At 42.8% G+C, this 16,232-nt stretch overlaps 1 protein-coding gene across 1 annotated transcript in view; it reads right to left on the bottom strand.

Moving 5' to 3' along the window:
- ptdss2 (phosphatidylserine synthase 2) overlaps nt 1–16,232 on the bottom strand; it is a 32,067-nt gene that overhangs the window by 7,854 nt on the left and 7,981 nt on the right. The window contains exons 3-11 of the mRNA XM_033635901.2: nt 15,969–16,070; nt 12,113–12,195; nt 9,447–9,514; nt 7,296–7,430; nt 6,186–6,236; nt 3,866–3,979; nt 1,820–1,938; nt 1,372–1,486; nt 711–856 (exon numbers count right to left, since the gene is read on the bottom strand). Of these exons, the coding sequence (XP_033491792.2) occupies nt 711–856; nt 1,372–1,486; nt 1,820–1,938; nt 3,866–3,979; nt 6,186–6,236; nt 7,296–7,430; nt 9,447–9,514; nt 12,113–12,195; nt 15,969–16,070 (933 nt within the window). The remainder of the gene's footprint in view (nt 1–710; nt 857–1,371; nt 1,487–1,819; nt 1,939–3,865; nt 3,980–6,185; nt 6,237–7,295; nt 7,431–9,446; nt 9,515–12,112; nt 12,196–15,968; nt 16,071–16,232) is intronic.

The following is a 16,232-nucleotide window of genomic DNA, read 5'->3' on the forward strand; positions in this document are numbered from 1 at the left end:
TAGCGGAGGCTAACTGGCTGTGCTTCCCTCCGTCATGCTGCGGCTAACGCTCCGCTAGCCGTTCCCAGCTAGCTCCAGTTTGTTATTCAGGTTAAAGTGGGAGAGGCAGCGGATCTGTCAGGCAGCTGAGTGAAGTGGAGCCTAAGGAGGAAGCACCGGTTAGCCCTGGTTTCACTATAGGCAGATTCACTCACTACAGGGGCGAGGGAATAAAACCTGAACAGCCAATCAGAGTGATCTCTTTCACCAACGAGCTCCGCCGCCGATTCAACATGCTCAATCAGCCGAAAAGCCGCCGATGCCGAAGGGCAGACGGTGCGGGACACACCGCAAAAACTACGCCGACAGACACTCACCGACAGCTGACCGTTGGCTTGGTGTGTCAGGGCCTTAAGAATGTCAGGGTAAGCCATTTAGAGTAAAGCAGAGTAAGGTGGCCCATTCCTGCATTTAGTAGGATTATCTGAGAATCCTGCCTACACTGAGGAGTTTCGATCTGCAGTGGAAAATGAAATGGACAAAACCAGTCGGGACCAAACTGAGCTGAGGTGAGTCGAGCCAAACCATACAGTGAAAATGTGGCATCAGTTACAGATCAGTATTCCAGACACGGTATGATCTACCTAACTCTACTTGTGCATGTGGTCAATCTATGAACCCATTCAACCTCTGCACTTCCCATCAGCCAACTTTATGTAGCTGCTACTCACGGGTCATCCATGAAGTCGTAGATTTCCCTCATGGCTACACCTCCCACGTTGACAAAGAAGACCAGGCGGAGCAGCACCAGGTAGTGTTCAGGAGGCATCCACAAAACAAACTTCAGGTAGAATGTGTTCAGCTCCGCCAGGAGAAACTAAGACGGTACAAGATAGGATAACACAGGTCTTAATGTAGGTGCAATGAGAATATCATAATACATTTGTAGGCGGTTAATCATCATGTTTTGATATATTAATAAATCTGAATAATATTAAAGTGAGAAAATGACTGTTACTGACACAGGTTCATTAACTGATTACTTTTCTAAATATTTTTTAGTTCAAAAAATAAAAAAAGCAGAATCTATGAAGCTAAAGAGCTTCAGAAAGTACACAGTGATGTTTTTAAGCCTATACTGTATACCTTACGTAAGTCTATTATATAACCAACAATCAAAAATGTAATCACATTACAATGACAAATGTAGAAAAACATTTAGGTTAACATTTAGCTTAAGTAGAGTGGACTGACTCTTGGTCATGTACAGCATGTTGAGGACGTCTTTCATGACCATGCATGTTCACTATCTTCACTGTATTGTCATCTCCTTCTTGGTTGCCATTATTATTTCCAATTTTTCGTATAAATAAAAAACAGGTTATTTCTCACCATAAAGATGATGCCTAACACAGCAAGCCAGCGACGAAGGTTTGAAGCAGGCTTCCACTCGAACTTCACCCAACTGTACGGTGTGAACTGGAATGCTATCCGCTTTATCTTCCCCCTGAGAGAGGACACAGCAGAGACACAGTTGGAAATAAATAAAGGTACATTTCTAACACAGCAATGTTGGTGCATGTGTAATTAAAGGGGGCAATACCAGCCCATTAATGCACACTATTTCAAAGGTCGAAGATTTTTTTTTTTTTATAATAATAATTCTGGAGAAGTTACAGAAATATACTTTTAAAATCAGTATCATTTGTTTAAATGCCATGGTTGGATTCTGTAAGAGCAGGGCTTTGATCATGGGTTAATCACACTTTTGAATATACCATATCTTGCTTTAGAAAGGCAGCTGTTGTCAATGTTTAGTGCAGCAGGTGTGAAGTCGTACTTGTATGTAGGAATGTTCCACAGGCCCTGCCACTGGTAGGGTTTCATTGACAACCAGGCCAGGGTCTTCATGCCACAATAGATCCCCAGACCGTTACACACCAACACATCCATGATCCACTAGAGAAAGATAAGCAAAACAATTTTATCAAAGAATAAAGAAAAAATACACAGTGACATTCCTACACAACTGTGATCCACCTACACAAGATAGACTTTTTCTTAGGACTTTGTGGGCGCGTACAGATCTCCCTGATTCTCACATTAGCTTTGTTGCAACCTAGGAAGGAAAACTCACACTTGACGAAACATTTGTCAGACAGAATGAAACGAGAACATCAGTGTGTGTGCCAGGCCTTGTTTTTAATGTAAATCCTTTCTCTTCAGAATTGTGTCTCCCTCTTGAAATCACACATACAGTAGATACTCAGGCTCTATTATGTATAAACTTGTACTGTTATTCATATTTACTTTAAAAAAGCAGTTGTTTGTGCAATAACTTCAGTAACTGCCCTTACGTCCTATTGATGCAATCTACTTAATATGTTTTTATAGTTAACAATATGTCTGTTTACATTCTATTATGTTGCTCTATTACTTCCTAATGGTGTTTATATGACTTTCCCTGCTATCACTTGTGTTGCTTAGACCGCCTTGTTTCCCGGGGGCGTGACATGAAGTTCTTATCATACAAACAAATAACAACTTAATTGCTACCATAAAGCTTAATAGCAAGGAGGGAGCAAGCACAAGGATATTGAAAAATCACAATGCCTCCTCAACTGTTGATGCAAGACAACGCTCCATGCTGGGTGCGGTTACATGATGGCTTCTCATTCGGAATGAAATAAATCTGAATGAAATCATTTGGAATTAAAGTTTTTCCAGGTAGTTTACATGAGAAATATTCATCCCGAATGAGGGTATACATGGGAGATCAGTTATTAGCCTTTATTTGGGTCTGCGCAAGGTTTGGGGCAGGGAAGGTTTCTGATTGGATAGGGGACGGGGCGGATGTTACGTGTTTACCGGAAGAAAACACTATAGTCCTCGCTCCGGATAACAAGATGCTTGACGCCGCCGTTCTTAGTGCCTTTTTCTGGCTTGTTTTGCTTATATTCTTGAAGCAGCAGTACGACAACAACCTTGTTCTGCTAATGCTTCGTCTGTTGAGGAGGAGAAGGGAGGTAGAAGGTCGAAGAAGGGAGATAGAAGACCGTGCTGTGGCGAATGGAAACCGGTGAGCGCAACGAGTCCGACTCCTCTATCTCAGCCCGTTGCTGCAATTTTCATTCGAAATTAGAAACGGAATATTCCGGCCCCTTACATCGGAATGAATTTTCAAGCACATTTTCATTTTCATTCCGAATTAGGTGTTTACAAGTTCATTTTTAATAGGAATGAACTTTCATTCCTCTTAAAAGGGAATTAAACTGTCCATGTAAACCCACTCATTGTGCTTTCACCAGTCACTGCAGAGCAGCAGCTCAGACGTACAGTGACCTTTGCAAACTTGAGTAAATTCAGCACATGGTGAGAAGTTTACCGATCTGTCCTGCTGAATGGCTCGTGAGAAAACAAGACTGAGTTGCAGACTTACTGGAAAAATGTCCAACTGCAGCCCAGCCCTATGAGGTCTGCAACTGCTCAGCAATATAATTCTTCACGATAATTCGACTCATCAAGGTCAGCAATTACTATATAATCATTACATTAGTGGTATAAAACGGTCTTAAAATGACAATAGCATCATTTATCACAATTATTTCTGGGACAACAAATCATCCACCTAAAGTAGGTGGCCTATGCAGTCATGTTTTTTCTGTTGTTGATGTTTATGTATACAGTTATCCTACATTTTGAATAAGTCTGTACACAGCTGCAGGTCAAGTCTCTTCTCACGGTGACTCACAAGAATCTCCATCTTATGTGGACACATTCAAACAAACACACCTTCAGTCATACCGATGTTTGTTCATTGCAGTATATTCATATTAACACCTGTTGATTCTTCGGTAAGCAAAGGAGAAGTAATATTTGTACGTACATGGTCCCACCAGCACTCGGAGAAGTTAGGTAACTGGTGCTCCAGGCTGTATTCCAGGAACTCAAACATGACACTGATTATCATACACATCCACCAGTCCCGAATCATCAGAGTCTGAGGAAGAGAAGAGAGCAAAGGGGGACGGTGAGTAGGAGGAGGTAAGTGACGTGGAGTGGGAGGGGGTCTGCAGGATACCACAGAAAGAAAGGAAACATTCGTCATTGCTGCAAATGCAACAGAGCACACCGGTGCTGTTGGTCTGTTTCATAAAACAGCAACCTGGTTGTCAGTCTGTTACAGAAAAGACTGGTCGAGTTTACAGGACAGATTTTTTAACATGGTGATCAGCCAATAATATATATGAGTTGGTGTTAAATGATTCAGGTGCTTGCATCTTAGTGAGTCAGATATTTGCAGTCCCCCTCCAGACACATTTTAGATTATGCACTTGTACTATTACTTTGTTTAGGATGTTTTTCCACATAGTAGATCTTCTCCTTCTCCCTCAATGAGAAATTCTGGATCTGGCCTCTGCCTCACCCACCTTTGCTGCTTGCAGAGAGTTTGCTCATTAAGATGGCCAAAATTAGCGTTAGAGTAAACATCTGAGAGATTCAGCTACACATGTTTGACCCCAGTCAGACCCAGACTCACATGAGGAGTCTGTTGTGCACCAAACTCAGCGACTAGCAGACATATCAGAATGGTGAGTGTAGTAAGCATCTTTTATTTATGTTGTTTGTGAGCTTGTTAGCTTGTAGGCTAACTGGCAGCAGCTGACCAAACGTTAATGGTTGTGAAACATACAGTTATATCTGCTATGATGTTACAGCGCATTCACATTGGTTCGGTTTACATCTAAAAACTGCACAGTCTATCACATTTGCTGTCAAAACTTTCATTATGTTGCTGTCATTATGCTAATGCTAATTCTGCTCTCTGTACTGTCTGCTTGGCGCTGGAGATTTTGGGTTTCTCTGCTAGTGTTGTGTCAAAGTCTGTTCCACTGTCATCATGTGTTTCCCATATAAAGGTGCGGACACACCAAACCGACATCAAAGAACTAGCGGCAACGAAAGCCAACTGTTGCATCATCTATGTCACCTCACGTCGCCCAGTGTCAGTTGCATTTGAACAATCTACACGGACTACATCCGACGGCCAAGTGGCACGTACGTTCTGCGCCTGCGTGAGAGAGAGCGGAGTGACAGAGTGATACATCCTGTCAGCCGAGGGGTTTCCTATCTGTGCAGCCGAGCACCGCAGCACCTCCACGGACTATTACATCCAGACGGTCCCGGTGTTTCCTCCGCAGGCTCCACTTCACTCAGCTGTAAGATAAACCCGCTGCTTCTTCCCACTTTAACCTGAATAACAAACCAGGGCTCAGTGCTCCGGTTGGATCCAAACAGAGAGCCGGGGCTAGCTCAGAGACTAGTGGAGGCAGAGATATTGGATAAAGCGAGATACCCCACTCAGCTCACTTCCTGATTCAGTGACGTCAGCGCCACGCCCCCGTAGGAGACTTGTGGCGGGGTTGAGGGAGAACAGGCTCTGATTGGAGGGAGAGCTAACCACGCCCACTTAGGAGACAGGAAGAGTAACCGTTTTCTTAATATTGGATAAGCCTACGGTGGGGTATCTCCTTTATCCAATATCTCTGGTGGAGGCTAACTGGCTGTGCTTCCCTCCGGTCACGCTGCGTCTAACGCTTCGCTAGCCGCTCCCAGCTAGCTCCAGTTTGTTATTCAGGTTAAAGTGGGAAGAAGCAGCAGGTCTGCCGCAAAAACTAGGCTGACAGACGCTCACCGATGGCCCGACTTTGGTCGACAGCCGACCGTCGACTTGGTGTGTCAGGGCCTTAAGACAGCAATTGGCTTTTGAATTTGTGACGTAGCTAATGCAGCTTGCTCTGTGTACATTTGAATCTTAGATTTTAAGGAAAATACACAGACAGCACCTCCTTCAGTAGAAGAATATGAAAACACCTGTCTAAGTTTGCACAGATACAAGTCAGTATAGTCAAGGTCAGACATCTTAGAGGATATAAACAGAAGAAACATGTTTTGAGTGGAGTGGGGCTTTAAATGCATGTTATCTGTTATCACTGACAAAGACATTGTTTTCATTCCCATAGTAACAAGACTGACTGCTGCAAATCTTTTCTATGTCCCATGCTCAAGTCCTTTCATAACACAGCCATTGAAAACCATTTTGTTTAGAGTGGGCAGTTTAAAAGCCGCCAGTTGTTCTTTAAGCGACTAATTCAATTAGCACACACAGGTGTACAGTGTCCGGTAACAGCACACTGCATACGTACCTTGATATACCATCCCAGGAAGTGAGCTGGAACAAAGCCATCCATCTTGTCCTGCAGAGACCAACCAATGTGTTACTTTCAACAAGTACTCTTCATGAGAAGCTTTTTTTTTTCACTAAGCATTTTCCACTACTTTCTGACATTTAATGGGCTGAACAATTCATTGGTGCATTAGTTGCAGCCCTACGCTTAACTTCTACTCTCTATCTTCTAATAAAGTCCCACAAATAGTTCACATTGGTACCAACCAGAAATGAGAACAGTGAGTACTGGGTCACTGAACAGGACAAAACTTGGCTGGGCATCATAACGCACAGAAATAAAATATGTCCAAAAGCAGTTCTCCGCTGTTTTATTTTTTTCACACACTGCAGTTCAACCACATAGCATTTATATTCAAATCTTTCTGCCTCGCACATTTTAGTTTTTTGCTTTTTTACATACAATTCCAAAATGGTCTCCAACTCTGTTTTGTTTTTTCTAAATATGTGGTCGTAACTTGACATTTTTAAAGGTTATTCACAAAGGTTGGCTATAATTTAGGAAAGGATGTGGTGAGCTTGACCCACTCCCTGAGACTGAATTCAGGCCAACAGTGGAGATGGGGTCTGGGTCATCGTGGCAACAGCAGCAGCAGACTGCCTCCCCGGGGGGGGGGGGGGGGGGGGGGGGGGGGGGGGGGGGGGAAGGCCTGATTCTACTGATGGGCTATAATCTGCACCAGACACAAGCCTCTGGAGCCAGTCAGCACACAGCCACACTAACTGCGAGTGTGTGCGTTTGTGTGTGAGAGAAAGCAAAGGAGAAAGAGACAGGAGGGAGAATGAGTGTGTGAATGTATGAGAGAAAGAAACAGACTCATTCTCACTATTTAAGAATTGGGTCATTTCCTTATTAGTAGTAATTGAGGGCAAAGAGTACCACAATATAAATAACAGCACCAAGTCAGAAATTTCACTTTTTTTCACAAGTTTTCAGTTTAACACTCTGAGCATGAACGGTACTGCATATTCAAAATATGTTTAAAACAATAAAATGCCACGTCCACAAAGACACATGTTCATGAGTCACCTTTTATCACTGATATAAACAGGTGATAAATAGTCTTACCCAGATGTTGTGGAAGGGGTCGCTGACATTGCCTGGGTCATAAATGAGGCAGTTTCCTCCATAGTCACGCTCAGGGAGCGGCACCCCGAGTTTGGGGTCAATGTACTTCATGAACTGTCGTCCATCATGCACCGTCTGGATAACATGGGTTTAGAGGAAAAGTACAGAAACTATTAGCGCTTGTTCTCTCTGAAAAGAAGCTTCTCTTGTGACATCGAACCACACTGAGACTGAATGGTGAATGGTGCAATGTGACTTTTCACCTATGACTGTTACATAAAGGAATATGGAAATGTTTCCAAGTAAACAGATGCCGTTGTTAATCATATTGCCAGGAGTTCAAAACAACCTTCAGAACAATTTCTACCAAAAAAGCAAAAATGATTCTAGCTGTTTCCATGCAGCACTACAAAGAACACCACAGAAGAACAAGTTTCCTTTTTTGCTTCTATGAATTGTGGAATTAATGGAGGATTTCACCAATCTACAATTTAATATTTCCTTGCTCGAGAAAAAAAAGTAGATGGCTTAAGTATTAAAACTTCTTTAACAGTATTTAAGCTTGATTACGATTCAGTTTGCCAGCTGTAAAGTATTGCTGTTTGAAAGGGTCTGGCTCTGTGACATTTTAATCAAACTGGGAGAGCACAAAGAGGCTTCCAGGATTCCAGATGTGGGAGGATCGCAGCAGAAAAAGCGGAACAGATAATCTTATATTTTGGCCAGTGTTAAGCCCTGGTTTTAAGATGTCTTAATGTACTCCACTACATGTTTTTTCAGAGTGTAGTTACTTTGCTTTGGTTTGTGAACACAAATCTACAATTTAAACTGACCAAACGTTAGTTGGCAAGATTTCATTGGTCGCTTAGACACAGGAAGTGTCCACGCTCAGCAGTCAGACAGGAGTCAGGTTAATTTCCAGGGCTGGTACCTGTGCTTATTCCACAGGCTAGTTAATAACATGTCCGGCAGGAAATCCAAAGTGTGGGATCATTTTGAGAAGGTGAAGGACGAACCCAAGGTGATATGTAAACTCATCTTCATTGGTCGACTACAAACATGACGTATCATCTGAAACATGGAAGTAGCTACATGCCCATTAGCCCACAGCGTCATTAACAGGCGGCTCGCTCAAGGCCAATTTCCACCAGATGCGTGTTGGTTGCGTCTCCGCTCCGGCACAGCAGCGGAGCCGATAGGATTCAATTCTAGTCAATGTGTGTGTTTCCACCGGCTGCGGCTGTGCTGCGTTCCGGCTCCGTCTCAGCTCCGGCACTCCGGAGCCCTCCGCAACAGATACGCAGGACTTCTATTTTTGCCGGACGCCGGAGCACAACGCAGCAATACAGCACAGAGCAGATCGTGCGGGGCAGGAAGTCGTGCACAGAAACACAATAAAACATCCGGTTAATTTTCAAAATAAAATACACAGTGTTTACAGCGGATCATATTTCCCTGCACTACACCTTAAAAACTACATAATGGGCAGAGGCAGGCCTGAAGTCAACAGGTCAGAGGTTTTCAGATGTCATTTCACCCCGTTGACACCATGGACGAGGAGATATTAATCATGGCAGTGCACCGAGATGTCTTCCGGCGGAGCTGCACCGCACCGCACAGCAAACGCAGCCGGTGGGTATTGACGGACGGCGGAGCATGCAGTGGATAACCAGCGCTGCCGTTCTGCAATGGACACGCATCTAGTGGAAATCCGGCGTCAGTGTGTGACGTGCACTTGTAGATAAAATATAGGCCTATATTAATGAAGGTTCATTAGTACGGTTTTCTATTTCTCTGTAATGTAACACAGTGTTAACAATGTTACTGATACTATTCTTTCTCACACCTTCAACTCAAACCATTGTGTTGCCCTGCCCAAAATATATCATTTAATAGTTGAATTAACAGCATAAGCATGCAGGCATCTAGTCGACTAATGGCCCTAAATGACGACTATAGGGCGACCAGGAAAATTCTTAGTCAGGCGCAGCCCTAATGTGAATGTCCACAAAATTCAGTTTTGCCAGAGAAGCACTTCTGCTGTACATACTTTATATGTGTATGTACAGCATATGGTTATCCCTTCGGCAATGAATGTTTTAATGTGAGTGTTTCAGTCTATCAATGCATCAGCATCATCGGCACACCAACCTGGAACAGGATGAAGATGAGAAACAGTTCGTAGACGACAGTGACACAAAGCCAGAACCGCCAGTAAGCTACAGAGAAGGAGAGAAAGTGATGGTGAGAGTTGTAGTTACTTTCAAAGAAAGACAAAAATACAACATGTTGGGTGGCATCTGGGAATTAAAACAACTTCAGTTTAGTTCCTCTGATGTTTAAAGGGGGCAGGTTAGAGATTGTGATTGTGAACAGAATCTAAGTGATGCTTTATTTTGTATTGAGTATCATTATATCTCTCTCAGTCAGACAGACCTCGCTGACAATCATAACTATGAATTTACAATGTTATATCCTGATATCTCCTTTGTTTCTGCCCTGATTTTGACATGTACCCTTTTCACTAATGCTCTTGATATCCACACCAACACGCAATGAACAAATTGATAATGCGTCTTTTCATGAAAGACATCTTCCCTGAACACATGACTGGACACAATGAGCTGCTCCGGATGCGAGTATTAGTGCAAAATCAAATCACGATGGTAAGATGTGGTGACTTTAATCATCTAGAATTTCACAACACATCAATCATAGTGTTTTTCTATTACCAGGGACACAGCAAAAGTCAGTAGAAATTGAGCACCACAGTCAAAAGGGTTGCCACAGATAATCTGGCCTCTGTTTAAGTTGTGTTTCATTGATAGATTTTTTTAAGTCACATGAAAGGACAAAAAATGGATGTGGTAGAAGTTGAACACTTTCACAGCAGCACCTTGTAATATATGAGTCACAAAAGGATTAACTTCAACGGTCACTGTTACAGTAATTCCTCGTGAAGTGATGTGTGTAAGCTCAGTGTGCTGCGACACTCCCAGCTGGTGATCCAGCGGGAGTTGCAGGTTGTAAATCCTAAAGTCCCCCTGGATCTTTTCCCAGGATACAAACCTGTGGAGTTTCAAAAAAACTACAACAAGGTGAACAACAACTGAACCCACTTGGCTGGCTCAACAAGTCAGGGAGTGTGACGCAGCCACTCAACAACAAATGAACCCTTGTCTTTCAATCCACAAAAGGAGGGGGCAAGAAGGCACGAGTAATGCAATAACAGCAGCCCAAATTCTTGTCTGGCCACTTCACGCCTCCGCCAACAACCGCCAACATTCAATGTGCATCCCCAACTGACCTCCACACCCTGTTACCTTCCTTCCTTCCTTCCTTCCTTCCTTTCCCTCTGGAGTTAGTGAGAAACATGTTGTGTAAGGGAGAAGATGAGTGTCCTGCATAAATGACCTGGTTCAAAGCCTAAACAGCAAACTACTTCCACGAACTGCACTGTTAAAATAGACGCATCCCTTTAGAGTGTGCAGCAGATTTTTAAAAAGAGGTGCAGTGTGACAGTTAATACACTCAGCGACACCAAAAAAGGTTCAACATACGATATATCTTCACCCCCACCACTGGTGAAAACTGTTAATACAAAGCTGACACACTCGTCAAAAACAACAGCAGTAACCTGAGTAATGAAAACAAACAACAGGATGCAGACTCATATCAACTTTTAACAAAGAGATCTAAATGCCACATTGCTTATGCTGCATTCAGGGACCATACACTTGTGGCCCCTTTTCCAAGATGTTCAACTAGCTGAAAGCTCTTTAATCTAAGCCCCGCTGTTGCTGTCCTAACCTACAGTTTGAATACTGGTACATCAAAGCAGAAGTGGAAACAAACACCTGCATCAGAGGTGTCCGGTTACACTCTTCAGTTACTAGATACCTGCCAGCCAAGCGCAATCAAGAATGCAATGTGGCCATGGTATAATGCCATGTAGGCTAATGCCAGCTATCTTTACCGGTGGGTGTCAAGTTACTGCATTAATGTAAATTTGCCTCAGTGGTGGGTCATGAATAAATGAAAATGGTCGCAGTCTTGCTGAGATAAAACCATAAGGGGCACAAATGTCCCTTTTTCTGCATCTAAACAGCAGCTCACTGATCTGTGGGAGACGTTTATGTGTTAAGCTGAGCCGAAAATGCCCCATTAAAGGGTGTGCATTAATACCATGTTTAAAATATTGACTGAGCATTATTGTAACTATCTATCTACCCAGTGTGGACTTGTTTGTTGGTGTTCTCAGTGGAATTTACTTGGACCTAACCCATGCCAGGAAAACACCCCACCCACTTCATTTACCCAGATGCCTCCTTCACTTTGACAATTAAATTTAGCAAGCCATTGTGTGTATTGATTCCCAGCACTCAGAGCTTCTTTGTTTCATATTAGAGGCCAACATGAGATTCTCAAATGTTGCTATTGATTGAATTAGTGGAAACTGCTCTCAGGTACTCTTACCTCTCTGCACAGGGACGCAATGGAGACAATAAATTAATAATGCGCCGTCAAAAAAATCAGACTCAACACCTGGGCTTCTCCTGATAACAGCGCGCTATATTAACAGAGCAAAGTTCCTGTCAATTACTGTAATGGCAGATATATAGTGCTCTTTAATGCTCATGAGGTTGTTCATACTCTACTCTTAAGTTATTCTCTACCAGGGCAAAACATGACATATCCTGGTTATGCTTCAGGGAGGTACCCACTCAAATTATTTGAAATATAACCTACTCTTTAACATAACAGGAGGCAGATGGCGTGAAGAAGATGAAATACAGCCACAAGTATGCCACTCTTACCTGGATGCGGTCTGGTAAAGGGTCCATCTTTGGCTTGTGTCACTCCAAAACAGAGGAACACCAGGATGCTGGCCACAATCCCCCTACAGTTAGGACCACAAGTAGAAACACAGAAAAATGCAATTTAAATTTCTGATATACTATAAATGAATCTGGCAGCTGATTTATGTGTTGCGGACTCAAGCCTCATGGCTATTACTCCAGTAGCAGAGTGGAACTGAACATATTTACGCTGACAGTGAAAGCGGAGATGTTTGATTTGATCACTTACTCCGGCAGACAGAGGTAGTCTGTGTGAATGTGGAAGTTATTCAGTCTCAAAACACCAGCTTTAAATTGGTAACACTGAATTTGGGAAAAAAAATAACATCAGCGTTCTACAGTTTACAGGTGCAAGATAACATGGGTTACCGGCGACTGAGAAGCCCGGCTCAAGGTCCAATAATTTCCTTTTTCATTGGTGTCATGACTGCCCAGTAGTACCTGAACAGCCGAGCCGTGGCGGCACACAGGTATGTGACGTGTCAGAGGAGAAACAAGCCGTTCACATTTCTCTCTTTGTGGCAGGTAACGGTCCACAAACCTCACTGCAATCAAGGGACTGTTCTTAACTTGTCAGGGGAGGAGGGTGGCTGGTTGATTTTTATTTTATTTATTTATTTTATTTTGATCCCCTCTATGTTAATCACTCATTGATACTGTTTTTGAAGTATGAAAAAGTCAGTAAGTAATTTATTCCATTGAAATATCAGTAATGTATTATAGAAAAGTGATTTATCTTTTTATAAATGACAAAAGGCACATCTGCCTCATTTTTGCTAATACTAATAAGTGGAAATTCAGCCATGACACGCTTGTTGGCAAGCTACTCAGAATGTGAATGCAAAACATGAGGATTCAATAATAACAGAGATTTAAGAGGCTTGCGGCTTCAAGGTTTCGCTTCCAAAGTGTCCGTTTGATGTTGGAGCAGCTGATAACAGCGCAGCCCTGAAATGATGGCCAGCTGTCTGTTCAAAGTGAGCTAAATTTAGTTGAAAAGTTTAAGTTTCGCACATTAGAGCGTTTATTTTAAGGGAATTGTCTGAATGTGTTTTCAACATACAGCCAGACCTACAAAATCTGCTGAACAGATTTCTTGGCATAAGTACTGAAAAAGAGAAATACATTACAGCAGGTTTAGAAGAGAGGTGCCAATGGAAGATTTTCTACAACCCAGATTCATACTTCTATATTTTTAGTGGTCTGAAAATAAATTCAAGCTGTTCATAAAATCTGTGATGTCAGTGGCCTAACATAGGAAGGGACAGGAAGGGGAAAGTAATGCGGCATAATTTGATTTGGTGACCTGTTTCAGCTGACCATGGACAGTTACTCCCTTTCACAACTCCTCAAGAGATGAGGCCAATCTGAACCTGCTGCTATCAGGCTGTGTTGCCTTTAATCGCTGCTGTGTTGAGATCTGAAAACCCTGAGACGTGGCGACTCCACTGCTCTGAGCCTACAAATGAACAGAGGAGGCTTAGCTAGACACACAATGAGATTTCAGCTTGTGTGTGCCAACGAGGGTGGGAGCATGAGTGTGTGTGATTCGGTGATTGATTGTGTGTAGGCAGGAAAGTGAGTGTATGTGATTACGAGTATATGTCAAAGTGAGGGTAAATGTGTGTGAACTAGTGTTAGAGGTTGAACATATCCTGCTGTGCATGAATGAGCATATGAGTGAGATTCAGTCTGAGTATGGGAACTCCTCTGCTAAGAAGAAGCTCTAGGGTCTTAATCCTGACGAGCCAGACTGCGCTGACTGCAGCAAATCCTGTTAAGAACGTCACACAATCCCTCACACGCAGCAACATACACATAAACACAACCTCACTCTCTCTGTCACAGACACACACATCATTTATGCAGCTTTCTTGTGCTTAGCCTGCCTTGCACTATTTAAATTAAATGACTAACACATGCAGCCACTATTGCTGAAAAGCAAATTGAAGGATCTTTTTGAGTGGGCTTTTATAAGGTCAGTGCATTACATACATTAGATGGTGGTTGGTACGCCCCCAGTTTGGAGAAGCAGGCAAGAGTACTGACACGGAAGCTGACCCATGTATTATTGAGGAGGGGTCAGCAACAAAATGCATTTTAGCCACCTAAAAAGATTAATATCCACTAAAGTGTACGCTACATTACGTGAGATTACTTTGACAGCTTTACCTTGTCATCCGACAGCAATATCCAAAAAGGAACAGAAGCCATGATACTGCTCACTTCAAAGTCAGACTCCATTGACAAAAACAGTTATGAAAGCTCACTGAGCGTAGGAGCAGCTGGTCTATTGCTGCCTCGATCAGTAAGTTTGTTTGTACTGTGTGACTTTGTTGTTAAAAAGGGTTAGTGCAGATTCTCCTAAATTACACAATAACACAAACTAACTGATCGGGGCAGCGGTATACCGGCAGCTCCCATGTTCAATGAGCTAAAATGACTGTTTTTCTCAATTGAGTCTTGTGGGTTTGATGAAAGGATAGAAATTGCCGTCCTCCATGAGGTAAAGCGGTGAAAATATTCTCTATATAGCGTATACTTGAACACACATTTATTTTTTAGGTCCTAAAATACATTTTGCTGCCGACCCTGTCCTGTATCAAAGCTCAGGTGGCCGTCATCAGACTAATGTGCATCAGATATCGACTCCTGACCAAGATGATGAAGACAAGTCAGCCCATGCGAACAAATCCAGGTCAGTTCTAAAATGTCTTTCTTTTTTTTTTTTTTTTAAGATATTTTTTGCCTTTAATTGATAAGAAAGTCAAGTGTGCAGGGGGGAGAGAGAGGGGGAATGACATGCAGGGAAGGGCCACAGGCTGGAGTTGAACCCAGACCGCTGCGGCAACAGCCTTGTACATCAGGCACCTACTCTATCCACTAAGCCGCATTAGGCTTCAACTTTGAAGAATATTGACACATAAATTTGAGTCTGGAAACCTACTGGAGAGTTGAGGGACCAGAGAGAACCAGTAAGTTTAAAATAAAAGAGGAACCATCTAATTTAAAACAACCCTCATCTTTAGAATAAGAGCTTTCTTCACCATACCTACGCTGTTTTCTGGAGGCATAGACTACTCAGTATGGTCACTACTAAGCCTGTCACTTTTTGGTATGACTGGGCACTAGAAAATGTATTGAACTGAGTTTGATATTTTCTCTGTGTTGAAAGAGTAAAGCACAACAGCCACTCTTCAAAACTTAATCTAATCACATGGTATCTGACATTCAGACTCTTCCTTATCATGGTCATTGGGCTATCATTTTTCAGTGAAAAGCTCCACATGGCATTGACAGGGGGCCAGCTGGGTTCAAGGTGAACGCCACTGAAGAAGGGAGTGATTCAATTTGAAGTTTGCACCTCACCCATGCTGCTGTGGCTGTGTGGATTCATGCCAAATGGTGTTAAAGGTGAGATTAAAACTGTGGTGCTCATTGGCTTGTTCTGTTTATGTGACTTACTCATCGGGCTTTAAATGACAGTGTGACATGACCCGCAAAAGATTGACAAACACACACAGTGTGTCCCACACAGAAGCAAATTATTTGAAATCAGACTAACAGAACACAACATAAAAACAAAGTAATGGTGGACGTCTGGTTAAAAGGGGGCAGAGGTACAAATCAAAATATAAAACCAGTTAGAATAAACCTCAAATCAGTATTGATGCTGACTACAACAATTATTTCAAACTTCAGTCCAGTCAAAAGGCCTCAGAGGATTAAGTGGATATTCTTTGGGCAGCCTGCTGGTTCCTGCTGTGTTTTGGCTTTGAGGACTCTGAGGAAGTGACGCGCGTAGTCTACTGACCTCTTAGTATTGTAGGCCGTGTCCTGGGGGGTCTCTTCCAACAGCGTGACGTAGACCAGAGCACAGGTCAGGATAAACAGCACTGTCACAGTATGGGCTCGCCTGCAGAGAGAGGGGGAGAGAGTGAACGGAGAGAGGGATATTAATAACATTAGTCAAGAGGAAAATTCAATAAAAGCCACCGGAGTAAAGAAAAAAAAAGCTGACAATATCTCAGGTCACCAAAGGAGAACGTTAAGCAATATAACTGCAGTGTGATTTGAG

The sequence above is a fragment of the Epinephelus lanceolatus genome, chromosome 5 (genome assembly GCF_041903045.1).
Source record: "Epinephelus lanceolatus isolate andai-2023 chromosome 5, ASM4190304v1, whole genome shotgun sequence".
Lineage (NCBI taxonomy): Eukaryota > Metazoa > Chordata > Actinopteri > Perciformes > Serranidae > Epinephelus > Epinephelus lanceolatus.